Here is a 17,496-nt window from a genome sequence, read left to right as displayed (position 1 = left end):
TAACACTGTGTTAATTTGGAAGCAACAGACACTAAATAAGGGGGGTTGGAAAGAAGAAGGGGAGAAATATAATCTAGACAAATACTGGACTGTAGGAGACAGTGAAGTAGAAGTCATGTAGAGGAGGAAGCAAGCTCAAGTTTTGTCCTGTGGCTTCAAGTAATACTGCAAAGGCTGCAGGGCAGAATTTGGAAGTATTTTAGCTTGCACTTCCTAGAGCTCTTGGTAACATTTCCCAGCAGCCCTGTCTGGTAAGGGGCAAAATGTGTATGCTTCGGGTTGGAGTAGTGCATTTTAATGTGTTGTCTTTGGTAAGGCAAAACAAATAGATCAGCTTGCTATTTTTCTGCCCTGTTTTCCCAGCCTTATTTGATTTATTTCCTGCTGGACATAAGTGTTAATGATGTTGTTGCCCTGTGTCTTTGAAGTGTATGCATACTGCAGGGTAAGTTAAAAGCCATGTGTTTGGGTTGTTGTTTTTTTTAATTGAAGAAATGAGCTTTGACCTTCCTACTGGTTTTACTGCTTTCCATAGCATGACATGATGGGAAGTGTTTCTGTCTTCCAGCTGTTCGGTCTGCTCTGTATCCTCAAACTTGCTGTCCTGACAGCTTGAGCGCAGGATCCGAATCCCTCTGGGCAGTGACCCGCCGAGGCAGGCTGTGCGAGCTCCTGTCTGCCCTGCTGGGTGATCTCAGCTGTAGGAGAAGGGCTGGCTGGCTGGAGATGGCGTCCTTCAGCTGCTAACACGAGGCTTGTGCGTAGCTGGTCTTTCAAACGTCGTTCTGGTGGCAATAATTTCATTACTCTGCATGGTTTATTTTATAGAAGTAACGCTGATTTGTGGGGGGGAGCTCATCTCTTTCAAGTTCCCTACCCGCTAACCTTTTACTCAAGAGTTTTCTACTAGTGAAAGCAGCCTAATCCCAGAATAGTTTCTTTTTTCAATGGTTCAGATACGTAAATTTGCATCGCCTCGTTTCCGTTGGGTTGTTCTACCTTATGTCAACAGTTGAAAAAGCTGTTTAATTTCCATATGATTGGGTTGTTTAAGTTTGGTAAGAGGAAACCAGATGACTCCCGGCAGCAAAAAGCAGCTCCAGCTGTAGTGCTTCATTTCACCTGCACCTTAAGGCTTAACCCAGCGTGGGAAAGCCTAGAGCCAGGAGGTTACTGGCAGTAGTAACCAATGGGAAATTCACCTTGTGGCTGTTCATATTCTCACCAAGTTATTTCTAGTAGCGGTGTAGCGTTGTTGCTATTTTTTTTTTCCAAGCTTGAACTTAAAGAGAGCTGTAGTCAGGAATGCAGTAGATGGTTTTGGAACTGACATGGAATTGGGCAGCTCTGCTTTGCAGCTGCACGAAGAGCTTTGCATTCCTGCAGTGTGGGTGCAGGTTGAGGAGGCTGCTCTGGTGACTCCAGAAGTGCTGTGGGAGACTGCAGCAGCGAGCAGCGTGCATCTACCATGCTGCAAAGCTGTGCTGTCAGCCACCACCAGCAAATGAGCACAGCTCCCACACCTGGGGGTGGTCCTGAGGGCTGAGCGCTGCCTTTCAGCAGCACCTGGGGGGAGCTGTGCTGTGGTCATGGGTGCTGTGCTGGTGGCTGAAGGGACGAGTGGAGCAATGTGCAGGTGATGGCTGGGGCTGAGTCCAGTGGAGCTGTGCCCTCGGGGTGCCTTGCTTGTCTCTCTGAAGCATCAGCGAGCTAGTGGAGATGCTGGTGTGACTGCAGAGCCTGCTGTGCTGACGCCGTCTGGAGTTCTGCTAGGTGTGCTGCAACAAGCTGTGGTTGAGAGTTACAGCCAGGACTCGCCGTCCCAGGGCTGGTTTGAGGAATGCTGATGTTTTTACAGCCTGTCCTGTGAGTTCTGTTGTGGTTTCCATACCAACTTTAGCATATAGCCTGCTAGGAGAGCCTGCTACCTGCGGTGATAGCTGCTGACTTTGTCTTCAGAAAAGATAAGAAAATCTTAGAGCAAATCCTATGACATCTTTTTGTAGAAAAGGTTGAATGGTCAAGCTGGTAAATCTTGAAATCTGAGCGCTTTGTCAGAGCACTGTACATCTCCTGGCTTCTCTTGTCCATGACTGCTTCCACAGGAGCTCTTTGAAGCCAGATGTGGACGAGTGGTTTTCTGCCCTGCCATCATTCCTGCTCTGTGTGGGGGTGCATCTCATGTTACTCGGGCTGGCTTTCAGCACGGGCACGGTCAGTGAGCTTCCATCCCAGGGCTCTGAGGGGCTGAGGCTGCTGGTACGTGTCCTGGCGTGTTCTAGCACGGGGTCAGTTCGTGCCGTGGCTCTCAGGCATTCTTCCTGGCTGGGATTTCTGGGATGCAGTTCTGTAGCTGACGGTTGTCTTCAGTTTTTAGAAAGGGGAATTTCCGTGGCTGAAAAGGAATTTGATTCCAGCTGAGACTGGAATGTTCTAAGCTGGTAGAATCCCTCCCTGTGTATGCCACTTACCCCACTACCAGACTTCAAGGAATCGAGTAGATCTGAAGCAGCAGGATCTTTTAGTGGGCACCTTTTACATTTACGTATTCTGCAATTTTTTTTTCCTGTTCTTTGTGATCCCATCTGCATAGTGACATCAAAGCAAGCTGAACACGGGCATTTAAAGCAGTGTAATCATATTCTTTGACTTTGCTTTCTGAAATGGTTTAATCCTGTAGTGACTCTCGAGCCTGGTGCACATCAGCAATAGCAATACCCTGATGACGAGGCACGTTCTGGGCTAACAGGACAGATTGTCCTCCCAAAGCCCCACGTGTGCAGCTTGCACCTTCTCTGCTCTTCAGGGGTTGTGCAGGAGCTCTGCTGGTTCCTTGTGGTGTCTGCTCGCTTCAGCACACAGCTTAGCTGGACACAGGGAATGGGAGGTCAGGCTGCACACGCGGCGTTCCGGTATGCGTGCAGTGTCACTGTTCTTAGGTCTTAGGCCACGTTCCTCGTGTTGCTGTAGCTGTTTGGGTTACTCATTCGAAAACATTTGAGGGTTTCTTGTTCCATAGCTTTTCCCATAGCTGAACAACTCTGTTACGTGACTGCCTGCCCCGCTGCGGGCTGATTTTTGACTTCGGCTTCCCTCGCTTCTGTCCCCTTTGCAGAAAAGTGTGTCCAAGGGCTTTAAGGATCTTCAGCACTCTCACAGTAACAGCCTGCTCCCCCGTCCGCTCACGCGTTCTTGTGTAAAGCTCTGGAGCACCCCAGGGCTGGTGTCATTGCTGGGAACATTGCTGGTTGCCGCCTCGCTGCCCAGTAGGTTTCAGCCAGGTCAGTGTTCATCGTGGCAGGGATTTGCTTCCCACTATGAGATTGTTTTGTTATGTCACCGTGCTCCCAAAATCCGCCTCTTCCTTTGAAATAAACCAAAAAATCACTGAGTACCTCTATAAACCCCTGCGAAACCTGTACTGTAACGACTCTGTACAATTTGTATCGCTGTACAAAACTCCAATAAAAGCATTCAAACCTTCTAGGTTTTGCGTTCAAATATAAGAATTATTTTGTCTCCGTGGATGAACCAAGCAGGAGAAGAATGGGAAGAAGCTCTGAAGCACCGCAGGGTCACGCAGGATTAGTCTTTGCAAATCTGGCTTGGTCAGATTTCTGGCCGGCACCTGGGGCTCCCAGCTGTGAGCTTCCTTTCCGCGGGGTGGTAGCAGCGTGTGGCTGTGGCTGTCACGGAGCTGCTTTTGGTTGCAGCGCAGTGAGATGGGGTTTGCAGCGGGGCGTGCAGCTGGGGCAGGGCGGGAGGTGGCACTTCCCCTTTAGCAGAGGAAATGCTCCTACAGCTGCAGCTTGGAGGAAAGCTGCTGCTTGTCCTTACTGCTGTAGCAGGGCAGAAAACTTCCTCCAAGACGTGATTTTCGTTAGGGCTGCCATGGAAATTTGGCTGAACTCGTGGTTAGAATGAGGCACGTGCCTACTCTGGTCCCAAAGCTTCCTCCTGGGAGGCGGATTTCATTTAAGAGCTGGTCTCTCGCAATGTTGGTAGCTCACAAAACTTACTGGGTTTGGGGGGAGAGATCTTGCAGGAGCTTGTAAAACTTTGCTCCGAATTTTCGGTGCAGGGTGTGTTCCTGCAGAAAGATGGGGCTTGGATCATGCGTTGTTTCCTAATCATCCTTTCCCCTGTTCAGCATTCGTCATTAGTTGAAGCAAATGCAGCTGGTCTGTGGTCAGAGCCCACCTCTGTCGGAGCTACTGGCAGCTGCCCCAAGGCAATGGGACCGTAAGCTGGGCAGGCTCAAAACTGCATTCCCACAGCCTCTCTGGGGCCCAAGACCTCTCTGCAGCTGATCAGCTCTGGATGAAAAAGCAGCAGAAGAAAAGGGTTTGGTTAGCTGGTGAAACTGGCTGAAGGTAAGTGATGTGTGTTTGCTGGCAGGAGAGAGAAGGAAGCTGAAATGGGTAGGCTTTGAAAAAGGATGAAGAAGGATGGAACCGTAGGGTGGTGTTTCATGTAATTCATTGGATGGAGGGAATGGTGGCTGGCTGGCTGTGCTAGGCCAGTAGGGATGCACTAATTAAGGTTAGAAATGGGCATGAGAGCAGCATTGCAAAAGGAGCGATGTCTTTGGAGGGCATCCCTCTGCCTGGGGTTGCTGCAATGAGGCTGGGCTGGCCCTGCTGCTGCCAGTGGCTGCTTTGCCAACATTCACGCTGCTCTTCGGGCGCGGGGCAGCTTCCACTCGCTGCACTGTGGCTGGGGAGGGGTTCCACCGTGTTCCAGGGCACAATCTGTGCCTAATGCACGGGGCCTTTGCTACAGCCCATGCCAACAGTGGGGACGTCCACAGCGAGGCAGTGAGTCATCTCTGAAGCCGTGGGCCAGGTCGGGGCGGTAAGATAGTGAACAGGACGTTTTCAGCATTGACTGTTCCCGATAAAAACAAACTTCTGATCTGAAAAGGAGGAACTGTAATCGCCTCCAGCATGCTCACAGCAATGTTTGTGCTGTAAGTAATGTGATTTTTTTAGTAAAACGCTTGTCAGCTTATGTTCAAATCAAGGAAAAGCTGCTAGCGAGCACCTCATAGCAGAGAGCTGTGCTGGAAATGCCAGCTGTGTGGCAGCTGCACTTGCAGGCAGGAGCGCGGTTCCCATCACGCCGCAGCCCTAAGCCAAACAGCCAATCCCAGGCTGGGCCTTGCTCTTCTGCTCTCTGCTTCAGATGACACGTGCTGGTTTTGAGATAGCTCTCCGTGCCTGGATTTCTTTTGGGAACCGTTCTGGATGGCGCGTGCAGTTATTTCTGCACTTCTGTTGCAAATCAGAATGAAGTCTCAATGTCATTGCATGGACTCGTGCAGCAGCCAGCTATCTCGACCAGGCAACGTTTCCTCTGCTAGCATGATAACAAAGTTTCCCATCCAGGAGATGCAGATAATTTACAAAACAGATGAGTATTTTATCATTCTCTTGATAGTAGAGTCACCCTCCAGATGAGAGCGAGCTGGATGCTCCCGGGTTGCAGCATCATTCCCAGCCCATCTCAGTGCAGCAGCATTTCCCCGTATGGGCCCATCTGCCTGGCTGTGTGTGGGGCCTAGTGCAGGCTGCACCGTTCTGTTTGCAGCTGTAGGACGTGTGCTGTGCTGGCTGTTGTGCTCTGGTGGCTATAAATAATGGGGCTGCTGTGTGCTTGTCCTATTCTTAGAGCAGGACACGTATCTCCTGTGCTGAGACAGGGCTTGGAGCCGGTGGAGTTACCTACGAGTCTCATTCATAAGCCCTCCTTAGCTGTTTCAAGTGCAAAAAAAAAAAGGAAATAAAAAATCACAAGCTGCTGTTTTGGGTTGGCTTTTGTTTTTTTTAGGAGTGCAATGGGATAGTACCAGGCGTTTGCACGCCGCTGTGCCGCAGCAATAGCTGTGGGTTTGTTCTCGCAGCGCTGGATGGGAACAGCTCCGGGTTGCTGTCAGCTCAGCCCTTTGCGGTGACCTGCGGCTGCTCGCTGCCCTTCTGAGCTCTGCCTCCCTCCTGCTCCCAGTGACACCCGGCACAACAGCAGTGATCCGAGGGCGCTTTGCTGAGAGCGTTATCGCCGCCCTGGGACGTTCTGGGGGCACCAGCCCAACGTGGCACTCGAGGGCTCCGGCGCCGTGCGTGGCTGTCGCCGCGTGGTTCTTGCCATCCGAGCCTCTTCCTCTGCCTGCAGCCGATAAAAACGAACTGCTTCTGCTTCTGCTTCTGTGGGAGGTGAGCTCGTGCGAACCCGGAGAGGGGCTGACCGGCGGCCGGTGGCGGATGTTGGGGTTAATGATTCAGATGGGGGCAGGAAACCAGAAGCTGGCGAACGATCCCCGGAGGAGCCGGCTCCAGCGCCCACACGAGGAGATGGGACAGGAGGGGCCGGGCGGCTGAGGCTGCGGGTAAGGTGGGCCGGGCTGCAGCGCTGCGTGGGCTCCTGCGGAGGCGTGGGGACAGGCCGGTTTTCCCCCCGCTGGCGTTGAGCTCGCGGATCCCGGGCTGGATCTCGGCGGCTGCTTTGATGAGGGCCCGAGGTCCTCCCTGCAAACTCCTTCCCCAAAGCTCCGTGCTGGATGCTGCTCCCCGCTGCTGCTCGCGACCATCGCGTGCTGAGCTCCAAGGTATGAAAACTACCGAGCACGCCTCAGCAGCTCTTAGACCCCTCCAAAACCCAAAATGAGAGTCCGCTCTGCCGTCTGCTTTGCCTGTCTTACAACGTTACTTTTTGTATCTCCTGACCCCCCCCTGCATGTGGCAGCGCGGCTTTTTTTATTATTATTATTATTATTATTATTATTATTATTATTATTACACTCTTTCAGCATTTTCTTCTCAGAGATTCAGCATCTTTTGAGGTCCTTCCGTGCTGAGCTGCTCTCACCCCTGCTTTTGGCTCCTGCTTTTTGTTCCGCTGTGCTTTCCATTCCGAAGCCCCATCGCTGATTCCCACTGCACCTCTATGGGTTTCCCATCTGGTTCGGGGCTTGGTGGCATCTTATGAAGGTGCCTCTTTTACTGTGTGTGCTTGAGATCACCAGTCTTGGTGAGAAAGAAGAGCCGTGTCTTTGCGTCGCTCTTCTCCCGTGACCAATGTTCAGGGTAATACGGGCAGCGAAACTGGGGATAATTATGGGATAGTTTTGCGCAGTCTTGGCTCGTGTTCGTTGCTTTGGAGCAGAGGTTACTTGTGACACACGAGTACCTACATACACATGGACAAGTTGCTTTTATCCTCAGTTCCTATTCTGGCATCCCCCATGGGAAGAGCAGTGCGTGGCTTCAATGCCGCCCAAGACGAGGGAAGCTGGGAGCAATTACAGGATATTTCCATGGAATACATCCTCACGCTGGCAGGCGTGCTGTGCTCAGGATTTTGTGCTCTATTTTCCAGCTGAGGCTTTTGTACAACTGAGCTGTACGAAGTGCTCATCTCTGGGAGTTCACGTATCGATCCCAGTTGTCCCTCTTGGCCTATGTTCTACTGAGCTGTGTCCTCTGGTGTAAAATAAAGCACGTTCTGCTTGAATCGCTGCACAAAAGCAGACTGTGCCTGTACCACAGCAGCTTTCCTGAGATAGTTTACGCTGGCATCAAATCTGGTAGGAGATGGGGCCTGCAGAGCTCAGCACAGAGCTTGTCTGAAGGCTCACGGCCGGTCATGGCCGTGCTCCCAAGCACAGGAGCTTCCTTTGGTCTGAGGCTTCCATTTCTGAATGGATTCTGTGGAAATCTGTGCAGTGGAGGCAAGCAGAAAGTCGTGTTGCTTTTCTTAGAAATGTTAGAGACACTGAGCCAAGCGGAACGTTGCATCTGTTCAATAAGCCCATGTGCTAAGTTTCGTACGGCAAGTTTTTAAATAAACTCTCCTCTTCAGAGTTCTACGCCGGTGACTCATCCAGTCAACCTGAGTGAGTCTCAGTTTGCTGCAAACTGCAGGCCACCAAGTGAACTTTCAGGAAGGGAGGGAATCCTTTTGCCTTCCGGGGCGCTCTCGCAGATGGGCGTCCGTGCGCTGTCTGCTTCAGCAGCCTCAAAACATGGGAGCTCTGAGCCCAGGCCTCCTTCTGTGGCTGGTCCTGGCAGCCCTGGTGAAACCCTTCATTTAGGGCTGGAGAGACCAAGGAAAGCACATTCAGCCTTCCAGATATTTTATTTATATCCCGGCAGCAGTGAGTGCCTCCTGCTTCTTGTAGAGGCCTCCATTGTCCTCTCCCATCAGCTCCTTTCTGGCACTGATGTGGGTTTCCTTACCTCAGCACCCAGGTGCTGGGTACCTGCTCTGCGTGGCCTTCCCACTTGGCCAGGGCTGCAGACATCCTCATCTGGACTGTATTTTTAATTTTTTTTTGTTTAATTTTTAAGGGATGTAGATTTTTTTTGGATGGGGGACGGGGCGGATTAAAGCTGCTTTACCCAAATGCTTCAGTTCTTGCAGCAAAATGTGGCGTTGTTGGGCTCTTGAAATGACAGCAAGCCTCGTGAGGTTTGCAGAGTATTTTCGATGCAGCAAAAATGAGATTTTGTGTCTTACGAGAGGAGATTTTGTAACAGAAAAACAGATTTTCATTGACTTGGGCGCTTGCTGGGTGCAAATAGCATCCTTCAGGCTGGTGCGGTGCTTATGAGTCGATGCTGATGGGGAGCAGAAGCGTGGTGCCCAACGAGACGGCCACAGTTCCCAGGGAGGGATTCGGGCAATGCCCCTTGTTGCTGTTCCTGACTGCAGAGAAATAAAGCCACCTCTGGAAGGGAGATGGCGGCCTGCCCTACCGGGGCACAGAGCAGGTCAGTGCTGCCTGCCTCTTTCAGCTTGGCACAGCTGAAAGCAAACAACCCCAAAACCAAAACACCCCCCAGAATGCTTTTACTGGACCAGCAGCAGCACGGTAACGCGCTGTGCCCCGGCCATCAGGGTACTGGTGCGGGACTGGGACTGCCACTGCCGGACCACAAACCTCCCACCGCTGGGGCTGGGGTCTGTGTGACGCCGAGGCGTGCAGCCACTGCATGGGGAGGGCTTGGGGTGAGCGGGGGTCGGCGCGGCTGGCAGCTTGGGCACGGAAATGTTATTTATTGCTTTGCACAAGTGGAGGGAGAAGTTGCTAAGCAGGACAGAGTTCAGCTGCTGTTTCTGTCTGATATATATATATATATATATGTATGGGGGTTTTTGCCTTGCTGGTCATTGGAAAAAAAAAAAAAAAAAAGGTCACTGCAGTTTGTGCACGGCGTGGAAAGGAGGGCAGGGCTGGTGCTGGGTGGAACTGACAGCACTTCTCACCGCTGTGTTCCAGGCTGGACGTGGCCGGGCCATGGCGCAGCCGGAGCTGCTGTGGGCGGCCGCTGCGCTGATGCTGCTCGGGGTGGCTGTCAGTGCCTGCGTCAGGTGCCAGCTCTATGGTAAGGCACGGGCACGGGGACCCTGGGTGGCAGCGGGTGGCTGCTTTCCTCCTGGGGTGTCCCACCTGTGTGGGGTGTGCTGGTGAAGAAGGGGAGGCTGCAGGGAGGGCTGAGAGCGGCTTTTTGGTATCTAAAGGGCTGTAAGGAAGGAGGGGACAGAATCTTTAGCAGGATGGGATCTTGTGAAAGAACAAGGGGAAACGGTTTCAGGCTAAAAGAGGGCAGATTTAGACTGGGCGTAAGGAAGTTTTGTACAATGAGGGCGGTGAGGCACTGCACAGGTTCCCGGAGAGTTGGTGGTGCCCCGTCCATGCAGACCCCCAGGGTCAGGCTGCAGGGCTCTGGGCACTGATGGAGCTGTGGGTGTCCCTGTGCGTTGCAGGCAGTGGGACCTGATGGCCTCTGGGGGTCCCTTCCAACTCAAATGATTCTGAGGTGGCTGAGAAGCCGCAGGACGAGGCTGGTGGCCCCACCAGAAGCTTGAGGTTCTTCCCTTTCTTGTCTCACATGCCCGTATCATGCTTTTGCATCAAGGTTTTTTTTTTGTCTTTCAGCTACAAAGCGAGGAAAGAAGGACAGCGATCAGAGGAGTCAGTAAGTTCCTTTTGCTGCTGTGCTTTGCCCCGAAACCTCTCTGGGTGACAGAAGTCAGAGCTGGACCTGGTGCATGCGCTGCACATCCCCCAGCCGGGACAGACGTAACGTCAAATACTAACATACATCTATATGCCCTTATTATTTATCTATATTATATTTATAGATGTATTTTATATATCCTGTACGTCTGTACCTGAGCTCTGCTGCTGGCAGTGCGCAAGGCAACGCGTCCCGGTAAAGGGGAACACCATCACAAGGAATAATCCCAAATGAAGCAGTGGCCACGAGGCCCCGTGAGTCAGTAACCCACTGGAAAAAGGTCTGGAGAAGCACAGAGGGCACATCCCGGCCTCGTCCCGTGCGCTCCATGAGCAAAGCGCTGCCCGGTGCCGGCGGGGCCTCACGCCAGAGCCACGCAGCTGCAGCACGAGCGGTGAAGGAAACATCACCATACACATGCACACCCCCTTATTTCCTTCGTTAACAGACAAACCACAGCTTAAATGATACTATGAGCAACAAAAAGAAGTGTTTTTAACACTTGATCAAGGAGCAAGCGTGGCATGAAGGAGGTGGGGGGTCAGGCCGCCCAGCACGGGCCTCGTGGTGCCATGGGCAGCACTTGAGGCCTCGCCATGGCAGGGCACCTGCTTCATCCTGTGCAGGTGTGATGTTTTGATGCACGGAGTGTCAGGGCAGGGTTTGTCACCTTGGGCCCTTCCCTCTGCCCGTGGGCCACAAGCACATCTTGGCCGTGGAGGCCAGAAGGGAGACCACGAGGAGGAGCATCCTCAGGGTCCCTGTGGGGTCATCTGCAGCCCTCGCTCTGGTTTCCATCTTATGTGCCCTGAATTCAGCTGATGCGGTGCCTCCGTTTCTTCCAGGCTGGAACATCCACAGCGGTTTGAGGTGATCCGGTCCTGCTCCGGTGAGTAGGGCCCTGCGGGGAGGGGGGGGCCCAAGCCACATTGGAAGGCACTTCTGATGCTTCTGGGATGCTCCCACCAAAATCCACGCTTCCTTCGAGAATAAGTCACTAAAGCAGCACCACAGGAGAGCAAGGGGCTGTCAGTGTGTGCTCTGGAAGGGTTCAGCTCAAGCTGTGGGAGCAGGGCTGTGGGTGAGGGCAGTGACTCATCCACCATCACCTCTCGCTGCTTCCTGCTCGCTGCACGCTGACCTTTAGATTTCTGCCCTGGCCAGCACGCCGTTGGGGTCTGCAGCAAATGTCACCACCCCCAGCCACCGAGGATGCTCCCTGCCCTGCCCCAAACAGCCCCCAAAAGTCTTTGCTTCAGCTGAGCCGAAGCTTGCGACCCGGCGGTGCGTCCTGCGATTGGTGCTGAGCGTGCCAAAGGCTGCCAGACAGAGTGAATTTGGGGGGAGAATAGGAAATTAGGCAGCAATTAGGATTGCGGCTTCCCCTGACGTGCAGACAGCGTGTTTCTCACTGCTCGTTTCCCCTTTTGGCCTCGGTATGCGTTTGAGAAATGGTTTGGAAGCAGTTTTGTGGTGCGTTGAAGGCTTGCTGGGGAACCCACTGTGCTGGATGCTCCGTGCTCACCACCACCTCGTTTTGTTCTTGCTGCTAGCTGTAACCCGAAGGCTGGAACGGACCAAGGAACCCGAAAACTTGGCGAGGTAGGTGGAAAGCACGAGGCACATCCCAGCTGTAGAATCAAGCTTGAACAGAGCTCAGCCAACCTCTGCGGATGCTGAGGCTGTGGGACTGGATGCTGCACTTTGTAATATTTAAGTCAAACCCGATGAAACAAACTGTGACAGTCCATGACAGGTTGCGAAAAAACCCCATGCTGTTCTTTGCTTACAAGCAGTTTCACCTGAGAAATCCCCTCCTCCCCATCACCACACTTCTCAAAAAAATGCACTGCACTGATAAGTGCTGCGCTGCCAGGCATGGCCATCCCCACCACAGTTTGCTTTTTCCCAAACTCATCCACTCCCATTGCTCGGTGCATTTCCCATTGCCAACAAGCAGAGCTTTTCCTCCTGCTTGGTCAGAGCCGAAGCTTTAGCTCTCTTTTCCTGCCGGCCTCAGCTACAAAGGGAGCTCTTTCTTTCAGGAAAGCCCCCGAGGAGCTCAGCACCTCCTGTCACGTTGGCATTGGTGAGCATCAGCACCCGCGGATCGGCTGCAAATTCGTGCGTAGTGATGTCGCAAAATCCATTTGCAAAATATGCGGATGTTGCAACTCTTCTCATTTACGTAGCTGGGAGCTCCCACTGGTTTGGGGAAAAACGGAGGCTCAGTGCCAGCACCCCCGAGTTGTGCTGCAAACAAGCTGGGTGGTGCAGAGGTTGCTGGGGATGCTGTGTGTGGGGTCTGCACAGCGACAGCCGACGGGATCTGAGTGTTACACGCAGGCTGCTTTGCTGCAGCTCCCCAGTCCCACTTGGAGCAATAGGGCTGGATAACCTACAGCCCACCCCAGCCATTCCCCATCTCCGTGCTGCCGGCGCTGGGTGTCCCCCAGCCCTCACACCCCTCTAATGTCCCCTGTGCTTTGTCCCAGAGAGCAGTGCTGAGCCCCGCTACCAGAACTTCATGACAGGTATGTGCTGCACGGGCGGTTCACAATGGCCCCAGTGATGGGAGCTGGCCCCCGCAGGCTCTGACTCATTGCATTTAAGCTGTGCTGGGCAGCCGAGTGGATGGGATGGGATGCTTGCAGCAGCCCCTGGCTCCCTGCTGGAGCTGGCACCAGTGAGAGTTGTTGCCACACGGAGCTGCACTCTGCTTCTCAAACTAGGGGATAGTTTCTATCTCCCTGCTGTTTTACAGGGCCTGTCCTGGTTTGCTCAGGGCTCCCAGCCCTGCTTAGTGCAGCCTCAGTGGCTCTGGGGCTTTGCTGCCTGCGGGGCCAACCACTGTGCTCAGGAGAATTTGGGTGTTGGGGGTTGGTGCTGCAGTGTGATGTGTTAATGGGAATCCCTTTATGTTTGCAGAGGACTGCCTGCGTGGGGACGCTGCCTACGTGTAAGTGCTGCCTGTTGCTCTGCGTGCACGCTCCATCCGCTTTGTCAGCAAGAGCCACGTGCAGCTCCTGTGTCACCCCACATAGGGCTGTGGCACTGTAGGCCCTTATTGCCATTGTGGGCAATGCTTCGTGGGGTCTGGAGGCTGTGGAGCTGCTGACTCAGCCTGCTGCTTGCCCTCGGCCATGGCAGGATGTGTCTGGGCAGCAGAGGCTGAGCACAGCTTTCCTTCCGCAGGGAGCCTGTCTCACTGGGTTACTACAGCCACGCCAGGTTCTTCTCTCCACCCAAAGGTGAGGTGTTCAGCACTCTCCCTTCTCCAGTAGCCAGCACAGCCTGCAAAGGGCAAACAGCCTCTCCTGCAGGCAGCTGCCAAAAGCACAAAACCCTGCAGGGGCTGAGGCCCCCCTAGGTCACTCACACTTCCCTTGTTCCCCTTTCCTCTCTCTCCCAAAGACGAGGACTCGCATTCCTACCAGAATGTCATCATTGGGGTTCCTTGCAGCTCTGAGCTGGGTGAGTGTGGTGCTGCCATGCTTTGTGCTGAGCCTTATTGAGGTTTTAGCTCATTTGCTGCTCAGCATCACCCTGTCCAAACTCTTCTTACCTGCAGATGATGCAGAAGACTACGAGAACAGCGCAGCAATAGAGGTCTGGAAGGTGCAGCAAGCGAAAGGTGCGTCCTCAGCAGCTGCTCGTGGTGGGCAGGGTGCTGCCGTGCTGCACTGAGCTTGGGGCCATGCAGGCATCCCCACATCTCGAGGTGTTTTTTATGCACTCTAATATAACTACGAGTATCTAGGGCGATGTGCAAATCTCTGCCTCGGGTGTCACTGTGGTGGGATGGCTGCTACCCCATCTGTGCGCTCTCTAGAGCCCAGTCTGCTGCTGGTGGCATGTCTGCGAATTTGCTGTGGCAGGATACACAGTGTGGATGGTGGGGATCTTTTAAGATCATCCCCATTGCTGATGGCTGCTTTCTGTCCCCGTTAGCCACGCTGTATGCAGAGAGCCAGGATGAGGAGCCAGACTACGTCAACACAGACCCGGTGCTAGACTCCATCCTGCTGTCAAAGTGAAGGTAACGGGAGCAAACGTTTGACACACTTGTTCAGGGCAAGGAGGATTGTGTTTTCTCCTCGGGGAACTTGCAGTAGCCCAGAACTGCTTCGGATCAGCTTCGGGCCATGCAGTGCAGGCAGAGCCCCAAACCCCTCTGGTTTGCAGCACGGAGGCAGAGTTCAGCAAGGGACACTTGGAGCCCTGCTCCTGCTGCACGCTCTGCTCTGAGCAGCAAGCTGCTGGCTGCTGATACTGAGCTCCCGCAGGCAGCCAAAAGTTAAAGCTTCTGCAGAGAGCTGCAGGAAGGCTTCACACTGTGCTCGTACATACATCTGTGGTGTCTCTGCGTGCTGACTGGTGCACGGTGCTGGTCAACCTGCTCCAACTGGAGCCTGGCTGGGAGAGGGAGCGGGGCCAGTACCACTCCCCTCATGGTTTTTGCTCTCTGAGAGCCAGTGGGATCATCCCTGTGCAGCTCCAGCCCCTGGGATTTACCAGCACAAACTGAGCAGCAGCAGTGGGCAGGCTCCTTGTCGGGATCTTTCTGAAGCCATCCTGAGTATTTCAGGTTTGCCCCCACCATCCAGAGCACAGCCACCCTGCTCTCCTCGTTACAGAACTTGTTTCAAACTTGAGCAGCATCTGGAGGGAGGGAAGCCAGATCACCCTTGCAATAAATGAAAAGGGCTACAGCACTAACTTCTATGAGCAATCCTGCATTTATTTCTCTTCCAGTGAGAAATGCCAGGGATTACAGTTCTGCATTAGTCGCAGCGTGTTCCGCCTGATTTTTGCTTACCTCCCTGCTTTTTGCAGGGGCTACAAGTCCGTGGACTCACTGTTTTCCCCCTCTGATTTCAAGTGTTCTGCCTGAAGTCTGAAGAAGCCCTTCCCAAGCCGCAAGAGCCTGCCCAGCCAGCACATAACACATCGGGAAAGAGGCACCTTCCATCCCTCCATCCCATCTTCCCTCCAGATCGTGCCCGAGATCCCGTGGGACAGGTGTGGCTGAAAGGAAGGGACGCTCTGCGTGAAACCCCACTGACATCCAACAGCAACCATGCGACCGGAGGGAGAGCCCTGCCCAAGAGCAAAGCCTGCCCTGCCCAGCAGCACCCATGGGCACGCTGCGAGCTCCCGGTCCCGTCTCGCTGCCCGGCCTGCCTGCTGCAGGGAGCACAGCTGCTCTGCGCGATGTTGTCTCCTGCCAAGCGTGAAATGATTCTTTAAATTGCCGAGCAGCAGTGCAGCCAGCTACTTAATTTGTCGGGCTGACTCACGCACGGCGGTATTCAAAGGCAGGGATTAGGTTTCGGTTTAGTTCCTACGCTCTCCTCCAGAAGCTGTTTCCGACAGGAGAAGAACTGGCAAGGCAGAGGTTGCTCTTACAGCAGCAGTGCTCCTCTGGAGCTCAATGAGATTCCAAACCATTACAAGAGCTCAGGGCTAAAGAGGATTAAGCCCTCATCCGCAGCTTGTAATTCACGGTGTCTGTGGCAGTTCTCCTTGTGTTTCCTTATCTGCTTTACGACGATACAAAGACACCGCAGCAACTGACAAGGTTCCATCCACCTCTGTCAGCCTCAGAAACTGCACCACTGGTCGAGATTTGCCGTTGGAACATCAGTCCTGAAATGTAACCCTTGTCTCTTGAGCCCTCGTGCATAGGTTCGGCACCACCTTAGCACTTATTTATTAAAACTGTAAAGCCTCCAAAGAAAATCCAGGTTTGTTTCTTATTGTGGTTTGCTACAACGTGCGCGTTGTTTCTGTGATCCAGTGAGACAGGCTGGCACGGGAGCACGTGCAGAAGCGGCCCAGGGTGATGAGCGGGATCCTACTGGGTGAAAACATCGCTCCGTGACGCCTCGCTCCTCAGAACTGCTCAGAACTGCGCTTTGCGGAGGGACACGGCCCACGGCACACGGCTCGGGGACTGGTCAGAACGAGCAGAGAAGTGGAGGTAAGGGTGAGAGCCCTGGAGTGGGAGAAGAGGATGTCAGGTGCTTCCTGCGGTACGTGCTCAGCTCTATTTTCAGCAGAATTGCTGAGAGCGTGGGGCCACTCTTTGCGTAGCTGCAACGGCAGCTGGTTTGGTGTTTGGCTTGGGAGATGCACTCGTAGCTCCTACAAATGCATGTAGTCCTGCTCCCACAGGACGCTTGGAACGGAGAAAACCGCACGATGTGCTCGTGCAGGGAGCTGGCAGCCTGCCTTTCTGCATGCCCGGCCCCTCCCAGTTCAGCTTCTGCTCACACTCTGATTTCTGATGTCTAAATGCCAAAACTTTGCATGAGTGGGGGATACTGACACAACAGAGCAGACGTGGTGACAGCCGCAGACTGTGCTGGCTCTGCACAGACTCGTGGGCAGGCAAGGGAACGAGGAGTTGCCTTTGCTACTAAAACAGAGCACCTGGCCCACGAAACTGTCATTGCTGGTGACTAATCCAGCACCTGAAGCAGCTCTCGCTTTTCACCAAGAGCTGCAGACCACAGAATTTTCAGGATCTGCCAGAGGAAAAGAGTGAGCTGCATTTTCAGGGATGTGCCACGATGCTGCACGTACTCGTGATTCACCTCGTAACCAGAGGGAGACGTTAAGGGCTTAGGATGTGATCAGCAGCAGTAAAAGGCCCTTGGCACGCAGCGGGAGATCCAAAGACCTCCCAGAAAGTTCTGTCCGGGAGGTGAGCGTGCAGGCAAAAGATTAAAATGCAAGATTTACTGCTCTGCTTGCTAAGCAGGGAGGAGGATTAGAGCAATGACATTTCCCTGCAATAAGGTTCCTTCGCTGCCAGTACCTGAAAGCTGTGCAGTGTGAGCAGGCAGAGCAGCAGATAGATTTGGAGTACGTTCCCTGGCCTTAAGTGGGAGTCCGAGCACATTGCCCTCCTTCCAAGCTCCAGAGCAGCCAGCTGCAGAGAGCAGCAAATCCTTCCTCAGTGCCGTGAAGCCCCTGGAGTACTTTCCAGCCAGTGATCTCATTGTGCTGGAAGTTATCCAGGCGCTGCCCAGGGAAACTTCATCGGTGTTTTTACAGTCTTGTTCTGAAACGTGAGCTTTCTCTTTGCACTAGGTGAGTATACGCACGTGCTCACTGATTAACTGTGCTTTCAGAGCCCATTGTCAGGTATGTAAGGATTTCTGGTGCTAAACCCAAACTGTCAGATCAAGTGTTGCCCGACAGGAATACAAGGGGCACTGCCACCTCCCTTGGGTACATGTTGCCTTTTTTCCTCACATTAGTGAGACAGCCAAGTGAGCAATTTGCTTCCCGTTTTCAATGCAGAAGACACATTAGAAAGGTAGTTTTGGCCCTGCCAGCATGGCTAATGGAGCTGGGAAGCTTTACCTGGCTACCAGAAAGCAGCAGCTCTACATTCACAAATGGTGAGCAATCAGGTTTGGCAGAAGAGGCTGCTGGCCTCTCAGACTGATGCCGTTCCTCCTCTCAG

General features: G+C 53.4%; 1 protein-coding gene across 6 annotated transcripts; it reads left to right on the top strand.

Moving 5' to 3' along the window:
• On the top strand, positions 93 to 15,767 carry LAT2 (linker for activation of T-cells family member 2). Of its 6 annotated transcripts, none has more exons than XM_021416082.1 (14): positions 93 to 4,373; positions 5,830 to 6,385; positions 9,278 to 9,383; positions 9,938 to 9,977; positions 10,865 to 10,908; positions 11,573 to 11,621; positions 12,065 to 12,108; positions 12,515 to 12,553; positions 12,948 to 12,978; positions 13,215 to 13,270; positions 13,434 to 13,493; positions 13,591 to 13,653; positions 13,971 to 14,058; positions 14,902 to 15,767. In XM_021416082.1, the coding sequence occupies exons 3-13, from the start codon at positions 9,296 to 9,298 to the stop codon at positions 14,054 to 14,056; spliced, it is 600 nt and encodes a 199-aa protein (XP_021271757.1). In that variant the 5' UTR covers positions 93 to 4,373; positions 5,830 to 6,385; positions 9,278 to 9,295; the 3' UTR covers positions 14,057 to 14,058; positions 14,902 to 15,767. The 6 variants fall into 6 exon arrangements, with proteins under 6 accessions (XP_021271757.1, XP_021271756.1, XP_021271758.1 ...); XM_021416081.1 differs by having other exon boundaries at positions 5,830 to 6,604; XM_021416083.1 differs by lacking the exon at positions 5,830 to 6,385.

The sequence above is a fragment of the Numida meleagris genome, chromosome 18, assembly GCF_002078875.1.
Source record: "Numida meleagris isolate 19003 breed g44 Domestic line chromosome 18, NumMel1.0, whole genome shotgun sequence".
NCBI classification, from domain to species: domain Eukaryota; kingdom Metazoa; phylum Chordata; class Aves; order Galliformes; family Numididae; genus Numida; species Numida meleagris.
The sequence above is the reverse complement of the archived record's forward strand: the minus strand, read 5'-3'. Positions and strand labels throughout refer to the sequence as shown.

What these genes read in the sequence shown, in the direction of transcription:
- LAT2 (XM_021416079.1), top strand. Translation starts at nt 9,047, where the DNA reads ATGTTATTTATTGCTTTGCACAAGTGGAGGGAGAAGTTGCTAAGCAGG. An exon ending in CGTCAGGTGCCAGCTCTATG is followed by an intron (nt 9,384 to 9,937) that starts GTAAGGCACGGG and finishes TTTGTCTTTCAG; the next exon opens with CTACAAAGCGAGGAAAGAAG. An exon ending in GTTCTTCTCTCCACCCAAAG is followed by an intron (nt 13,271 to 13,433) that starts GTGAGGTGTTCA and finishes TCTCTCCCAAAG; the next exon opens with ACGAGGACTCGCATTCCTAC.